We start from the raw sequence: 17569 nt of genomic DNA, 5'->3' as shown, positions 1-17569 counted from the left end.
GCCTGAGACACCCATAGCCTGAGACCCTCATAGCCAGAGACCCCCCACAGCCTGAGACCCTATGCTACAAGGCTCTTGTGCCTACAGTGGATGCTGACAGGGTCAGCAAGAGGACACAGGACCCTGCTGGGTCACCCAAAGCCAGCGCTATTTCCTTGGGTCCCCAAATCTGAACTCCTAAGGGGCCAAAGCTCAAATGAGGAGGATACAGTTGCTTTTTTTAGTTATTATTTTAATTTCTCTATGCATTTATTCCTTGTATGCATGTGTATGAAGGCATGCGAGGCTATCCTGAGACTGAGCCCACGTCCTTGAGCTTGGTAGCTGGTACCTTTAGCTTCTGAGCCATCTCACCCAGCCCCTGGGGTGCGAGTGGTAAGTCTTCACCCCTGACAGCTCACTCCTGGGTTCGCCCAACCTTCCCTGAACTTTAAGGCCACTTGATCACACTCAATGGTTAACTCTGCCTCCGATGTCTGTTCGCTGGGCGCCGACTTTGTGCTGTGCACTTGCTGAGTGACTGGCTAGGTCCGTCTGTTCTCTGAGTTGTATCTGAACACACATGGGGTTTTGCTCTTGCAGCAGAAGCCATGGGGATACTTGAGGAGCCGGGGACTGTCCAGAGACCCCGAAGGGCGAGGTCAGTAGTTGTTCCCCGTCCTCAGATGACTGGTGGGGTTTTATCAGGCAGCATAGAGCCTTTCCTCACGACCCCTGGGGCTGAGGACAAGGGGTTCTGATGCGTTTGGCATCTAATTCTACCAGGTCAAAGAGCTCCTGGAACCTTCTCCAGGAGTGGGCAGCCCCTCAGAGAGGTGAGTAGGACAGGTCGTGCCTGCAAGAAGCCACCTTTCCAAATCCAAAACCAAATGGAAGCTGGGCCGTGAGGACCCACAGGTGGCTGAATTGCAAACACAGGACTGTTGGGCCCTTGGTAAGAGCCTTGCCCAGGAATCTCCCAAAAGCCTTTTATAGACCATCCGTGTGAGGAAGGTGTGACAGTTTACTTGAGGGACGAGAGGCTACAGACCCCACACACAGGAAGAGACGGGGACCCCTGAATGTATTGTTGAACTTCCTGGTGTTGGTCAGTCCAGAGATCCGAGGGTCGGGGTGCACACTTTAGGCTCTGTTTCTGACTGTGTCCCCAACATGGTCCTCACTTGCTCTACCTGCCCCCGCCCAGACCTGTCTCTGTGACCTGCAACCTCTGCACTCTGCAGCTCTGACAGGGAGTAGGGCTGCACGTGGAAGAGCTGGAGCCATGACAACCTGTTCTGGCCACCTGTACACAGAGTCTAGACAGACATCCACCCTGACTACAGGCTCCTGTCTCTCCTGACCATCAGCACCCTGGCCTCGATGTCCTCTTTCTGTTCTATCCTAGCTGGCTTGAACCAATCTTGCCACTCACTCCTCCTGCCCCCTCTCTCTTGGAAGCTCTCTCCACACTGCCAGGAGGGGGCTGCTCAGCTGTATCAGTGGGTCAAGCTCCTTTGAATCGCCCCTCTCATGCTCTTGGCCCCTTAGAGGAACTCACTTCATCAGCCCTGTCATACCTCCGACCCTCACCCTCCAAATTCACCAGACCCCTATTTCCAGTTATGGAGGCATAGGTAGGAGTTCAGACTCCCTGGTCTTCCTGGTTCTTCTCTCTAGCACTCAGCCCTTGACAGCAGCACAGGCTGATTGTTCATTCTGCCTCCAGGTAACCAGGTTATCCCTGACTCCCCTCTTCCACACAATAGAAACCAATTAGCTTTTTGAGACGCCCTGTGAGTGTGACCGTGCTCAGCAGGCTTGAGACTACGTTCAAAGAGGGGGCGAGACCAGAGTAGCTATGAATGGGCCAGAGACCAGATCAACGTACGTACGACGTATGTACGTACGAGGTACGTACGTTACACGCGTCAGTCTCCACTCACAGATGTGGTTTCTCACCCCCGCCTTTCCCTTGAAAGGGAGCCTGACTTGTTCTCTTCCACTCTGAGCCAGATACTAAAGGAGCTATGACCTGCCCGATTCTGTCGCTCCGTGCTCATCCGATTACGTCATTCCACCGGGATGGGCATGACAAGCCACAGTTACCCCTTTACCGAGGAAGGCACAGAGGCTCAGAGGGCCATGTCACCTGCCCAGGTTTGCACAGCTGGAGAGTGGCAGAGGGTTGTGTGGCCAGCGTAGGAAGGGCCCCAGCTTATGCACCTAGCAAGGCTGAAGGCCAGGGTAGGAAATGATGGGCTAGACGCCATGTGTCCCACACGTGGGTAGGGGCACCCTTGGATGTCTGAACATGGGCAGGCCCTTGGAAATGAGGGTTTGGGCTTCCCTGGGAAGGTGAGAGTGTATCCTGGAAATACTGTCACCTCCGGGGAGGGAAGAGTAGATAGACAATTGTGTGCCTCGCATGAGCAAATAGGATTCAGGATTCACTATTCACTCACTCTGTACGTCGAGGAGTTCGTGCTGCTCGGGTGGGGGTGCGGGGGTCAGCACGCTGCAGCGTTCATTTTGTTTGGTCTTGTCTGAGTTCCCACGTGGTGCCAGGTGACTTAGCATGGATGGGAAGTTTGGCCAACTATTGTCTCCTTCAAGAAGTGCAGGGAATGCTGGGTGACCTGAGGGATGAGGGCTAGTCTTCCTCTAGCCCGGTTTCCATTCCCTGGCTGACGGCCTGAGCCCAGGCAAGAGAAGGCAGCTGCCTAATGCTTCACATAGCACACCCTGCCCCACACGGGGCAGCTAAATTTATCTTCCTTCACCACTGCTTGGCTCCTCCAGCTTGGGGAGAGGCGACAGTTGCTATCTGGACATCCAGGGCCTCCCTCACCTGGCCAGGGGCCAAAGTGCCCAGCTAAAGGTTGGGATTCTCTTGTGAGGTGAGTAAGGGCAGGGGTTCAGCCAGTTTTCAGGTGGGTCAGGACCAAGATGGTTGCTGTACCAGCCTTGAGGAGGGAGGTACTTCTGTCTGTATCAGGTGGGACCCCAGTCTCTGCACAGCCTCCTCTTCTGGAGGCGGCTCTAGGGAAACAGGCTTCTGGGATCAAGGCCCCTAGGTGGCCAGGTTCTTGATGTTCTGAGTCTTGTGTCTGTGACACTGCCCAGAAATAATGCCATTTCAGGGAAAAAAAAAAGCTCCCTGGCCATGTCCCTGAGCCTGACACCGGCCCTCTGCCCACATGAGGATCTCCTGTGTCCCCTGGAGGAAAAGTCACACAGTGATTGAAATGGGCCCAGAGGGCCCCTCCTGTGGTCACCACAGGGACTTCTGACTTCAATTCTCCTGTCCACTGGAACAAACTACTAGCTGGGATGGGGGCGGAGACAAACCACAGTATCCTCGAGGTCATGTAGTCATACCAGGCTGGGAGAGTTTCTGGGGATTTCCCTGCTGACCTGAAGAAGGCCCCTGCCGTAGCCAGGAGGCCCAGTGTCATGCTGCTGAAGGTCCTGCCTCTCCCGTGTCTGGGCTACATGTGGACAGCCTTGCTTTAGTTTCCATTAAGAAGGGTGGGTATCGGGCTCCTAGAAAGCAGTGCACCCCCATGGGTGGGGTACCCCTTCCAGTCAGGCACAGGATGGTTCTGGGCATCTAGTATATCATAGGTGGTTGTGAGGCTGGGGCTAAGCAGGGATAAGAGGGGGTGGGGAGTGGGGGTAGCGAGAAAGGAGGCCCCCGCCTTACGTGACCGAGGTGTTCTCTATGGCCAAGTGACATCTGCGTCCCTACCTCCAGTCAGGTGACAGGGTTTGGGGAAGGAAGGCTCAGACTCAGAGCTGGCTAAGACAAAGGCTTTCTTGAGGATCCGCCACCGCCTCTGGCTTTTAAGGACAGTGACGGGAGAGGGGAGCTGGGAGAGCCAAACACAGAAGTCGCGTGTATCAAGGCCATGGTGTATCAAGGCCATGGTGACGGGGATGTTTGGGAGATCCCTGAGCTGGGCCCAGGCTGGAGGTTCTGAGAGTAGTAGTTCTTGCTAGGACATTGAAACGGTGCTCGTGGGCAGGGTGAGGTAATGGGAGAATCAGAGACTTCTCAGGGGCCAGAGGCGAAACCTGATTCAGCTGAGCCCTAGCTGAAATTCCGAATTATTCGGGCAAGTCCCTTGGGTCTCAAACATAGTTTACTCATCTCTGAACTGGCTGGGGGGAGGGAGCCCAGCTAGGCCGCTGCTGGGAATCTAGTTAGCATCTCTGGGCTGTCTCTGTGGAGGTCAGGGAGGTCTTCCACCACGCAGTCGTGAGTGGTGGAACTGTTTCCAGCAGATGTAAATGTCCACGGGGCACAAGTTCAGTCGGAGCTGCCGGAGCACAGTGGGGAGGCCTGTCCTTGGCTCCGTGAGCATCCACCATCCATGAGTGTTGCTTCCTACTTACAGCCTTACTCTCTTCTGTGTATCCTGGCACCACAGGCCTGACTGATGTACCCGCCCCCCACCGACCCACACACTTGTTGGGACCCCTTGGGGCACAGCAGGTCTGAGTTTGGCACAGAGTGTCTTTGGTAGCTTGCTGTGGTCCTGCTTCATGGTGTAGGCACTGCCAGGCCTGGAAGAGATCCAGCTCAGCAAAGGGAGGAGCTCATCTGAGTCTTTGATGGAGGTGGAGGCAAGGCTAGGGCAGGGCCAGAGGCAGCCCATATCCCAGCCGTGCCCACAGCCTGGCTGCTGTCAGAGCTTCTGACACAGTGGACCAGGCCTCCTTGGTATTTCTCCCCAAAGCCTCCCTCTGCCGATCCTGGACCTTCAGTGCCTCTCCCCGCCACAGTGGACGTGTGTTCTCTCTAGAAAACCTCAAGTCTTCATTAAAAAAATATACAATCCCAGGGCCAGTGAGATGGCTCAGTGGGTGAAGAGGCTTGCTACCAGTTCTGAAAACTCAAGTTTGATCCCTGGGACTTACAGAGTGGGAGGGGAAAACTGACTGATTCCCGGAAGCTGCCCTGTGACCTCTGAGGTGTGCACCTGCACGCACACGCATGCACACATGCACGATGTAGTTTTTTTTTTTTTTTACATCTGTGCTTCCCAACACTGATTTTGTTCATAACCTCTGACAGTTTCTCAAAACTGGCCTCTTTGCCATCACGACTTGATGTTTCTAGTGACTTTCCATGCGTACGTAATCTGTTCCTGTGGTGCCCAGGTCTCGTTCTTCTGGCGAACACATCTCTCAGCTAAGGCACGTGTGCCCTATGGAGAGGGCTCAGGTGGTAAAGTATTTGTCATGCAGACACAGAGACAGGAGAACTGTGGGAGCCTGCTGACCATCCAGTCCGGTTGAATCTGTGAGTTCCAGGTTCAGCAGGCAACTCTACCTCAAAAAAACAAGGTGGAGGGCCTGGAGAGATGACCCAGCAGTTAAGAGCACTGGCTGCTCTTCCAGAGAACTCAGGTTTGATTCCCAGGGCCCATTTATGACTCATAACCATCCATAACTGTAGTCTCAGGGGACCTAGCCTTTTCTGGCCTCTCTGCAGGAGGCCACAAGGAGCACACTTGTGGTATACAAACATACATACATACTGGTAAATATCACATCACACACACACACACACACACACACACACACACACAAGTGAAGAAAAAGTAGGGTGGAGAGAGCTAGAGGAAGACACAATGTGGACCTCTGACCTTCCCATGCATCTGTATTGAGGGATGTAGATTCATTGAAGAGGACCTAGAGTTCTAGAATTGATTTACTGAAGTGCAGTTTCTGATGACCCTCTCACCCTGAGGTCACACATACCTGAGTCCAGGGCCCCCTTTGATTGGCTCCTGCAGTGGCCAGCAGCAAACACTCCTAGTGGTGGCAGCAGAAGCCAGCACTGCCCTCTGGGTTGGGTTGAGGAGAAGAAAAGGCAGACCTGGCTGAGCAGGGAGCACCACCTTAGCAGGCAGGAGCACGGGGAAATGCAGAAGCCAAAACTGGCCGTGGCAGGAAGCAGGCTTTGCCGGATCTGAGGGTCAGTGAGAAGGCGCTGTGAACAACAAGAACTATGGGAACTATGTGGTGTTAGCTTTGAAGGTATAGCTGGTGCCCTCTATCAGGCGGTAACCAACAGTAACCAATGGCGTGTCCTGACCAGAGAGCTCCAGAGAGCTCAGGAGTCCTTGATGTCCCTCACCAAATCCGAACCCTGAGAGGGCAGATATCTCAGAGTGTGTTCGATCTGTCTGTCTGTCTGTCTGTCTTAGTTAGGGTCTTATTGCTGTGAACAGACACCATGACCAGTGTAAGTTTTTTTTTTTTCTTTTTCTTTTTTTCGGAGCTGGGGACCGAACCCAGGGCCTTGCGCTCACTAGGCAAGCGCTCTACCTCTGAGCTAAATCCCCAACCCCCAGTGTAAGTTTTATAAAGGGCAACATTTAACTGGGGCTGGCTTACAGGTTCAGAGGTTCAGTCCATTATCATCAAGGTGGGAACATGGCAGCATAGCAGCATCCAGGCAGGCATGGTGCAGGAGGAGCTGAGAGTTCTATTATCTTCACCTGAAGGAAGCCAGGAACAGACTGAGCACCCCCAGGCAGCTAGGAGGGTCTCCAAGCCCACCTCCACAGTGACATACTTCCTCCAAGACCACACCTCCTAATAGTGCCACTCCCTGGCCAAGCATATGCAAACCATCACTCTATCTATCTATCTATCTATCTATCTATCTATCTATCTATCTATCTATCTGTTATCTACCTATCATCTATTAGTCTATCTGTTATCTATCTATCATTTATCTAACATCTATCTATCTATCTGTTATCTATCTATCATCTATCAGTCTATCATCTATCTATCATTTATCTAACATCTATCTATCTATCTATCTATCTATCTATCTATCTATCTATCTATCGTTGTACAATTATTCTGCTCCATCCCATATCACTCTGCTGAAGGCCTCTCTCTGAGCTGGCAGCAATCTCTCTACCTATCTAGTTCCCAAGGCAGGTTTCCATGCCAGAAACACACATCCCAACTCCGTGGCGTCCCACAAAACTCTCCCAAATTCAATTCTCCGCATGAAAGAACACACAACACAATGACCTCTGATCCAGTTGATAAGATATAACTGCCCACCTAAACATAAAAACCCTGTACACAACCATCCCTTAAGAACATTCATAACAACCTGTAAATACACAGAGTGGAATCTTAACGTCAGCTTCCATGTTCTCTCCCCTGTGGCTTCTCTCTGTCCCTCCTGTCCCTTGCTCCTTTCCGTTCCAGTCTCCTCCCCTTCCCTCAAACTTTTCCCCCACCCATCCTTCCTTCTCGTCCAATGACAGGCCTCGTTCTATCTTGTACCTGCCTCACGTGTGACATCATCCCACATTTATCATCTATCTACATCTATATATCATCTATCTATCTATCTATCTATCTATCTATTCATTCATCTATCTTGCCTCTGCGCCCCTGCCTCTATCTATCGTATGTCTGTCTCTCTATCATCTATCTGTCTGTCTATCTATCTATCCAACTATCTGGTCTCTGCCCCTGACTCTGGTTCTTCATCTCTCTCTCTCTCTCTCTCTCTCTCTCTCTCTCTCTCTCTCTCTCTCTCTTTGTCTCTCCCTCCCTCCTTCTCTCTTTCCCTCTCTGTCTCTCTGAAGAGAGGAGCTATAACTTTGTAATATAGTAAGGCTGGATTCCTGGGTGTGGAAATTTTGTAGAAAAAGAGGAAAGGGTGACACGTCTGGGTGGTAGAGGTGGCCTCCCTGAGGGTGTGGTGCTCTCTGAGTTCAGAGCTAGATGCCGGGAAAGACCATTCGAGGACAAGGGCAAGAAGGCATGTCCCAGTTGAAGGGACAGAAGGACAGAGCCAAATACTAGCCAGTGGCCCGTGTGCACCCCATTGAGTTTGTCAGGACCATAGCAACCAGGGAGGGGCAGGATAGGAGGGTGAGCAGGGCCCGTGTCCATGGCAAGCACGTCGGGGTTCAATCTTAAGCATGGGAGGTTTGGTTGGATGCTCCTTCCTTGTGTGGATGCAGGAGGACCTGTTAGGCAGAAGGTATGGGAAGCAAAAGACTCGGCAAGGGGTCTTGGGGCAGAGCTGCAAAATCTGCTGAGCTCCTGTGAGTCTGGTGCCTGCAAATAGCCCCTCCCTGCCTCCCACTCCATTTCCAGGCACTGGGCACCTGCCAGTTTTTCAGTGTGGTCCCCGTCATCTCCTTTTGCTTGAGCTGACACAAGGCATGAAGAGAGAAGGACCCATATCCTCCCTTGCTTCCTCAGTCGACTGGCCATCTTCAGATAGGCCTGGCATTGGGGTGGCAAGCCATCATGGGTGTCAACACAGGTGGAATTACCAGCAGGGTGCTCCTGGAACATCCTGTACTGTGACACCCAGACTCCAGTCTAAGCCAAAGCTCTTGCGGCTATCTTCCTAGGCCACATCTATGATGGGACCTTTGAGGAGCGTGTGCTTGGAGTCCTCAACCTGACAGGGAGTCTCAAAGTGTCCCTTCCCACCCTGAGAACATCAGTGGTGGCAAGGGAACTTGGGAGACCATCTCAGGCAGTGTGATCACAGCAGGACTGCCATCCATTCCAGGGGCTGCCACAGAGCGCTCTCTCTCTCTCTCTCTCTCTCTCTCTCTCTCTCTCCCTCTCCCTCTCCCTCTCCCTCTCCCTCTCCCTCTCCCTCTCCCTCTCCCTCTCTCTCTCTCTCTCTCTCTCTCTCTCTCTCTCTCTCTCTCTCTCTCAAATACACACTTTTTTTTTTGGTTCTTTTTTTTTTCGGAGCTGGGGACCGAACCCAGGGCCTTGCGCTTCCTAGGTAAGCGCTCTACCACTGAGCTAAATCCCCAGCCCCCCCCCCCACACACACTTTTTAATTAAAAAAAAAGTATGGGCCAGGGAAATGGCTCAGTGTGGGTAAGGGTGCTTGCTGCTGAGCCCGATGACCTGAGTTGGATGCCTGAACCCCATGTCGTGGAAGGAGAGAATCCACTCCTCACAACTGTCCTCTGATCTCCACACTCATACCATGGTATACACACACACACACCACACCATCAATCATCAATCAACCAATCATCAATGCAATTAGGTAAAAAATGTAAGGAATGCCCTGAAATTCTCCTAACATATAATTAGCGTTTTATTTTAAAAGTATTATTACTGTTGTTTTTGGAGGCGAGGTCTCACCTAGTTCAGGCTGATCTTGAGCCGATGCTCCTGACTCAGCCCCACGACGGCTGGGATTGCAAGTCTACACCACTGCTGGCTTCCAAACAAAGCTTGAAGTGCAGCGACCGACCTCCGAGTTTACCTTGCCGCACAGCACAGTTTATTCCATCCCAGCCTATTTAATCCCCAGAAGAAACCCGGGCCCTGTGAGCCCTGGCTTGCTGCTGTACCATGCCAGGCTGGCATCCCCAACCTGCCTTCAACTCCCTTTGGAGTTCTGTTCCGTACCTGTTGCTTGGGCACTAGGTAGTTCAGCCCGGTTTTCGCAATGTGTCTCTATTGTGCTGTTTTGAATCAGCAGTTTGTTCCTGGTCACGGTCAAAATGCCACCTAACACATCTGGGTCATATCGTGTCTGGCAGCTCCTCTTCTGACGAATTCCCAGTCCCCCACCCCCACCCCGTCTGGTGAAAGTGAATAATGTCACTGTGAAAGGGACCTGGGGGTCTGTCCACTATGTGACATGAGCCATGTCCTTGCCCTTACAGAGTTTGGCATAGTCTGTGTAAAAGGGAGAAAGGGACCAAGTGGCCCCTGGGACAGGACTTCTAAGATGGCCATCCCACTCTGCCTGCCCATGCTGGTTGGCCAATGGCTTGTCCAAATCTTCATTATTGTGACGAATGGGAGGTGGGGAAAGTGGATCCTTATTGCTGGAGAAGAGCATAAATTATCTGTTAATTCCTGGGCTTATACTGATGTGGCCTTGGTCAAGGCACTTAAGGCCTCTGAGCCTGTCTTCTGAGTGAGGGACTGTGACATGTACAGGATACTTGTTCTGTGTCAACATCCCTTGCTGACTGACCCCTATGACGGGCCACCCTAGCTTGTGGCACTTCTCTGAGCACCCGTGGCCTGGCACGTGCCATCTCTAGATGTGTGCCACAAACCGCTATGAGCAGATGCCTGCCTGGGGTCAGACAAAAGCGACGGATCTGCCCTGCCAGCCCTGGGCAAGTCTGGACCTGCCTGCTTGGCAGCGCGGGGCTGGGCAGAGCTGGTTCCTAGGGCTTAGGAGGCTGCCCCAGGGAGCTGCTCCTCAGCTGTGGGCAGGTGGGCTGGGGTTTCCCTGCCCCACCCTCCCACAAGGATGAAACTTACTCTGCCAGAGTGCCCTTACCCTGCCCCCTCCTCCAGGGTGGCTGTGAGTGGGCGGAGCCTCCGTGTGGGAAATTGTGGGGAAAGAGGCTGAGGTACTAACTGGGGACAAAGTGACTCTGCTCCCCTTTATCTCCTTTGAGAGACCATCCAGAGGTGATTGATTGGGGCGACTCCCAGGCAACAGTCCTAGGACCTTGTCCTTAGACCCTGCAGGGTGAGATCCCTGGGGTCCTGAGTCCCACGGTACCCTGCTCGTGTTTGCGATACAGGCCTGGCTCCAGCAGGGGGCGCCCCACACACGCTCTTATTAAGAGGAACTGATGAAGTCTGAGCTGTCTCGAAGTCCAGGCGACAAGGCACAGACTTCCTCTGGCACCAAACCAACACCTGGCTTGACCTAACTCTGGCCATCCCTGTAGGCTCAGGACACGGTGGTGTCAGTCATGGCTCATTCTTGCAAAAAACTGATCCAAGACCATGGAGACTAAATTCACTCTCCCAACAGCATCCGTGCAGTGTTTGGGCGCATGCCCTTGTTACCGGTTTTCTGGCGGCAGAATCCAGGAATGGCATCTCTAAAACCCAGCTTGCCTCAGTCTCACTTCCTGGACCAGAGGACGGGCTGCTTGGGGGTGGGGTGGGGGTGGGGGATGGTAGGGAGGAAGAGAAGAGAGTGAGGCAGAGAAGAGGAAGGGACTCGGGAAGAGGGGGCAGTGTGGGTGGGAGGACTTAACGCTGGGGTCTCCTCGCACCATCGTAGGCAGCTCCTTCCACTTGGCTCTCCTGGTACTGAGGAAGGCAGGAGGTGGGACTCCTGGATGCTCACAGTTTCCTCCCTCTTCCTCCAGAATGAGCAACGGCGTCGGGGAGATGGCCCAGTCCTCTTCCTCCTCCTCTTCCTCCTCCACCTTCGAGCACCTGTGGAGTTCTCTGTGAGTATGGAGAACTCTGCCTTGCTGGGCTTGGTTGGCCTTGGCTGGCTTGGAATAGGTTGGAAGAGGGGTCTGCTAGGGTGGCAGCACCTTGTCCTGGGTGCATGTGACTCACAGTCCTGGCCTGTCCTCTGACCAGTTCTCTAGAGGGCTGTGGGCACAGAGACCGCGTATATAACACATTTTCTTCCCAGTACGATCAGGCTTGAGGGGCAAGCGGAGGGCTGGTGGGGATTGTGGGGGCCAGGTAGGAAAGTTTCAGAAGGCCGAGAACAGGGTTGGGGATTTAGCTCAGTGGTAGAGCGCTTGCCTAGGAAGCACAAGGCCCTGGGTTCGGTCCCCAGCTCCGAAAAAAAGAACCAAAAAAAAAAAAAAAAGAAGGCCAAGAACATATGATTTATCTCCTGGGACACACACATGCTATTAGGAGCCATGGGGTATCCTGGTGTCCTGAGCCAGAGGAGCACAGGGATTCTAGAGCAGACGCTAACATCCAGTGTCCTTCCCACACACACAGGGAGCCAGACAGTACCTACTTTGACCTTCCCCAGCCCAGCCAAGGGAATAGCGAGGCAACGGGCAGCGAGGAGTCCAACATGGATGTCTTCCACCTGCAAGGCATGACCTCCTCCGTCATGGTGAGTGGGGCTGTGCTAAAGAACGGACATCGGTAATAAATTCGGGTTGGCTCTTCTTAGGTGGGTTGGGTAGCCCACCCTGGGTCCGTCAGGACACTTCAAATTATAAAGGAGGAAATATATAATGGGCTTGTGTTGCTGTCAACTCCTAGGTAAGACTGGACTCAAGCATGCTTGGGCCCAGTGGCAGGCGGAGCTTCAGGCATGGCTGGATCCAGGTGTTTCCCTGCGGCCACCTCCTCTTTTGCCCGCTTGTCTCTCTGGTTTCGTTCCTGGGATACCTTTGCTCTTAGGCAGCCCCAGCCCTCAGAGAGAAAGGAATTGGGATTGTCTAACATCTTGAAGCCCTGTGGAGAGGGAACCCCTCTTTGTCCTTGGCCCAGAAAAACGTCTTTGTGTTGGTCTGAGTATGCTTGCTTACTGTTTCTATCTTTCTAACTGGCCCATGTCCCTATATCTACCTCTGGACCCGGTCAAGATGGAGGGCACTGGGGCAGGCTCTTTATATTCGAAGAGGAAGATGTGGCCAATGGGGACGGTGGTTCCACTCCCCATCTTGTGGGCTCTTTCCTGGGACCAAGAGGGATGCCAAGCATCCAGCCTTTGGAATTTGTCTCCTCTTGGCAAGAAGGTGAGACTCAGTAGCTGTGGGATTCTGCTCCTGCCTTGCTCTCTGGCTACCACTGATGAGCCCTGGTGGTGCCCAGAGCTGGAGGAAGGTGGCTGCTGCATGCAAGGGATGCGTGAAGACCTCTGCTCCCTAGGAAACTCCTTGAGGCCTTCTGTCCTCAGCATCCTCTCCTACTGGATCACCAAGGTGCTGGGATCCCACAGGCAAGAGGGCTGGGAAAGTGTTAGGCGGGGACTTGTTGGAGGAACCCCGCAAGCACATTAAGGAAAAGCAAAGCCCAGACCGAGTTGGCACATGTCAGCCGCAGAGGCACCGGATAGCCGAGCGTGTCTCCAGTGCAGCCTTCCTCCCACTAGCACTTGATGGGCCATGTGCTAGAGGGCCAGGCACTCTAGAGGGCAGCAGAGTGAGTGTGAGGCTAGACCCTGCTTGGAGGGGCAAGCCTGGTTACCTTGGGCATCAGTGAACAAGAGGCCCATGGGGCTCCAGTTGCAAGCATGAGAGTACAGCAAGGCCGAAGAGGCAGGAGGCACTATGCCCTTGCTCCCCTCTCTCTATAGAGGTGGCAGGTTGGACAGAGAGCCTACTGATCCCCTGTGGAACTGGGTGAAGACTCCCTCCTACAGTGCCAGCCCCAGGGGGTAGGGGTTCTATCAGGTGTCATCCTGGTGATACCCACTTCTCTGAGCTCTGGCTGTCCAGCCCTGATCTCTGCCAGCTCAGAAGCCTGTCCCAGAGTAGCCGGCTGTTCATTTTCATTCAATGCCGGTGGGTGTCCATTTTACAGGCAAGGAAACTGAGGCAGATGCTTTGGAAGGAGAGACAGGGGCTTGGGGAAGAGAATGGCCCCGCGGCATGGTGAGGTTGGTCCCTCATCCTGTCTGCCACTCCTTAGAGACATGATTCTGACACTCTTCATCTAGGAAACGTGTGCCCTCCAGTCTAGAGGGACAAGAGATGGCTACCAGGCTCCAGGGAGGGAGGGCCTTACAGAAAGAAGCCTGCCTCAGGAGTTCTGGAAGCTGCCTCCCCCGGTTTAAGTTACCCAGCCCTGGGAGGGCAGAGTGCTCAGAGACCTCACTGTGACTGAAGGGAGAAGCAGGGAACAGTCCCTGGCCCCTGAGGCTAGGGATGTGGTACCCACCCAGGCCCCGAAGATGCCCAATGTAAATATGCTGGTGGTGCTCTGAGCTCTCACCTGCTGGGACATGCTGCTCCTAGCAGGGGTAACACGGGTGGAGCTCAACACCTCCGCAAACGAGGGGCCCGCTTTCTCAGGTTGCAACATGCCTTGCAGTAAAGTCATGGATGGAATTCCTGGGTGCACAGCTCAGCTCCTAGAAGTGGGAATTCCCTGGAACTAGGACTTCCTGGCCTTGCTTCTGCAGGGTTCACCTGGCCCTCATGCCCAGCTCTTTCAAGACACAGCTACTGCTCAACAGCTCAACAGCTTCCTGTATGTTCAGAACTCCCAGCAGCCCTGATGGCAAACATCAAGGCTCAGAGATAACTAGGGCTGTGTGGATGCAAAGTTCCACAGCTCATCCGGACTGCAGGAAACTGAGGGCAAGGGCGGGGGGCCTGCAGGGCCTGCAGGGGACAGTGGGGGAACTGCAGGGGCTGCAGGAAGCTAGGGAGCAGGTGGGCAGGGGAATGCAGGGAGCGCTAGATATCGCACACCATGAAATGAGGTTGCTGAAGTTTGATCTCATAAATCACACGACTGATTACAGCTCATCAGGATCACAGAGGAAAGGGGGCAACCCTGCAGGGAGTATGCTCTCAGAGCAAGGCGAGGTGGCTGGTGATGAAGCACCTAGCTGTCATCTTTGGGTCCAGGGATGGAGGCAGCTATGGAAATGGCAGTTTGGGGTGCAGATTGTGGGAGTGGTTTGGGGACCTACAGGGTCCATCGTTGTTTTAGGGTATGGGAGATTGAGTGGAGGGCAAAGTTCCCATTGTAAGCACCAACTGTGTGCCCAGGGGCAGCAGGGGCAGCAGGGGCAGCAGGGGCAGCAGGGGCTTGACCTGGGGGGCAGAAATCCCATTTCCCACCCTCAGTCCTTTCTCTCTGCTTCCCTGGTTCTCCGTGGACCACATGAAGTGGACACCAAGAGCCAGAGGCTCGCCCAGCTCTTCGATTGCAGGAAAGGGACAGAGAACTGTTGCTCATCAGAGTAAAGGGGAAAGGGAGGCGCGTGCCCTGGGCGTGGCAGCAGGATCACTGCCTTTTCCCACCTCTCCACATCCCCCTCCCCCGCAGGCGCCCCCTTCCCGCTGTTTCTGGCGCCTTTCTCTGACAGCAGCTGTTGCGAACAGATGGGACACGGAGGGCTAAGGTGGTGCTGCAGCTGGCTAGGCGGGAGCTAATGTGCTGATCTCCCTGTGGCCTGCGGGAGGCTGAGCCAGGAGAGTAGATGCCCCGAGACCCCAAGGGGCACCCGAGGAAGCCTTGCTGGCTTCAAGGAAGGGGGCATCTCTCTCCTGTCCAAGAGAAGGACACGCATGGGCCCTGGGTATGCATCCTTGGGGGCGGGTAGGTCAGACCTTGGCAGGGAGAATTTACAGCGAGGGAAAGGTAGGGCAAACTTGGGGACCCCCAGTTCACCCACCACTTCTGGTGGTTTCTGGCCACCCTTACCTTGGCAAGCTTTGGTGGTAACGGGGTCATAGGTGTGCAGGTGACCCCCCAGTTACAGAGCCTCACCGAGAGCCCATTCCTCTCCCTAACTCCAAGGTCCAGGGGAAGAGGCACAAAGTCACTGGCAGGGACAGGAGATGGTGTGTCTGCTCCTGAATCAACACACCAGACTCGGGCACCTGTCTCTTGAGCATGCGTTGTAGAGAGAATGCCAGCGGAGAGGAGAGCTCCGTGCTGGACAGCCCTTTCCCTGGCCAGGCCTTCCCTCAAGGCTGACAGACTCTCAGGTCAGATGCTTCCTCTGGTAGTAAGATGTCAGTCAGTTCCAGCCTTAGTCCTTCCCTTCATGGTTTCCTCGAGGTATTTGTAAAACCAACATGACCGTTTATCGATGAGGATTCAGAGCAACTGAGGGGGACAGTTCCTCAAACCCCAATCTGGAAACCGAAGGCCATCTCTTTCGGGTTCTCTGGAGCAGCCTGGCCACATCTACTGAGGTGGGAGTTTATAAACCTGGCCCTCAGAATCCATGGAGGGAGGCTGCAGATAACCCTGGTCTCTCTATTGTAGACAGACCCCCGAACGGTGTTTCTCCTAAGATTGCCCTCCCCCCGCAAATTAGACTAGAAACTGACTTTATTGTTCATAGCTGACTTACGAGTGGTCTACCTGACTGCCTGCAGTGCCTGTGCCCCCAGGTAGTGTCAGGGTCCTCAGCACCTGCTTCTCTGTGTGCATGTGGCACCGGAGGCTCCTCCTTGCTGACTGCTCCCGGAGAACTCTCACAGCTGAGGTGGGAGCAAAGTGCTGCAGCCCTAGCCATGACCAGGCCTCTCAGACCAGCGCAGGGCTCAGTATGAAGTCTTTGCTGCCTCCGTGGATTCCAGAGCGTTGAGCAGGGTCTACAGCCACTGCCACAGCCCTCAGACCAAGCCCAGTTACTGCCCTGCAGAGGTAGAAGGAAGGTGGTTTCAGAACTTGGCAAGAAAGGGCTAGACAGAGGCTCTGTCTGCACACCATCCCTGCCTCTTCTTGAGCATTGTTAAGACTCTAAATGTGCTGGGGTTCAGGCTGTTCTTCCAGGAGGCCTGGAAATTCAGCACCAAACGCCCCCTTTTCACGGGACACGTTTCTGTCATAGACCGCTGAAGGTGAGACTTCATGGGTGGACCAGACCTGAAACTCAAATGCCCCCCTTCTCAAATGCCCCCCAACAAGGGGCAGTGGTATCCACCGCCCCCCACTAGGGAGATGTTTATAAAGAGCCCCTGACTGTGCAAAGTTCACCATGGCTGTGGTGCGTACTCGGGTGGTCCTTAAGGAATTTTCTGTGGTAGAGTGGCCATGTCTCTGCTTCCTGGGCTTGGCTAGAGACAGGACAAAATGCTGTCTGCAAGACAGTGTTACGGGTTCTTTGGCTCCAACCACCACTCCAGGCCTTTAGCAGTTGGCCATGTTCTCGGTGCATCTTTCCTTTATTCAGACCTTGGGGTGGTCCCTGTGGGTCTGCGGTTCCCTGGGAGGAGGCAGGTCCTCTCACCTGGGTCTCCAAGGCTGGCGGCACCATCTCTTCCTTCAGGGTGGCACAACCCTGGCTGCAAAGGTCTCCAGGACCAGGGCTGACCGCTCAAGCTTTAGAGCAGAGGCCGTTTGTAGGTGACTGCCACAGCCCCCCAGAGCACTTCGCTGGGTGGCAGCTTCGAAGGGACCTGGTGATAGTGTATGATCTCCAAGCCAGCCACTGACCCTGCATCCCCACCTGCTCCCCCTGCTCAGCCTCCTTGGTGCGGTCCAACACATCTCCGGGCAAGCTGAGGCCTGCCCTGTGCTGATGAATAGTTATGAGAAATAAAGGGGTGGGCCCCGGTTTGTTGTTGGATGCAATCAGTTGACAGAAATAAGGGAGATGGGCAGGGCGAGGATGCCAACTCTTAGCCCGCACGCTTCTGAGCATCCCTGGCTCCTGCCTTCCTAGCCACAGAGCCTCAACCCCTCCGTACACCCCACTGGGAAGCCACCAGTCCGCCCCTACCCCACCTAGCCACCCAGACTCATGCCTCGTCCCACGGCACACCAGCTCCTCAGCGTGTGCAGACCCCCACGAGTCTACCATGCTTTACGTCGGTGACCCCATGAGACACCTTGCCACGGTAGGTGTGACGTGCCCGGTATAGGGTCTGCTTAGAGGCCCGATACCATCCATCTAGGGGGGATCGGCAGGGTAATGCCATGGTTGGGATTCAGAGAGACGTTCTCTAGACTGCCTGCTGGGTGACCAGAGGCACTGGGTAGGCTGGAGAGTGGACAGGTTCTGGTTCTGTTCATCCTGGGGTAGCTCTTGAGGACCAGCAGCTACTGGCTGAGCAGGAAGTGGGCTGTGGGATGCCAGGCTTGGCTGGCATCTGGTCAGGGTGGGAGAGCTGCTGCCCAAGCC

At 54.3% G+C, this 17569-nt stretch overlaps 1 protein-coding gene across 4 annotated transcripts in view; it reads left to right on the top strand.

Annotated features, from left to right (window-relative positions):
- Tp73 (tumor protein p73) overlaps window positions 1–17569 on the top strand; it is an 82240-nt gene that overhangs the window by 24202 nt on the left and 40469 nt on the right. For 3 of the 4 annotated variants that reach the window (NM_001108696.1, XM_087550162.1, XM_087550163.1), the window contains exons 2-3: window positions 11142–11225; window positions 11743–11863. In NM_001108696.1, coding sequence (NP_001102166.1) covers window positions 11142–11225; window positions 11743–11863 — 205 coding nt within the window. Of the gene's footprint in view, window positions 1–11141; window positions 11226–11742; window positions 11864–17021; window positions 17286–17569 lie in introns of those variants that run through there. The other variant, XM_087550164.1, reaches the window with a different exon arrangement.

This window comes from Rattus norvegicus, chromosome 5, assembly GCF_021556685.1.
Source record: "Rattus norvegicus strain SHRSP/BbbUtx chromosome 5, alternate assembly SHRSP_T2T, whole genome shotgun sequence".
NCBI lineage: Eukaryota > Metazoa > Chordata > Mammalia > Rodentia > Muridae > Rattus > Rattus norvegicus.
This window is presented reverse-complemented; position numbering and strand designations above follow the sequence as displayed.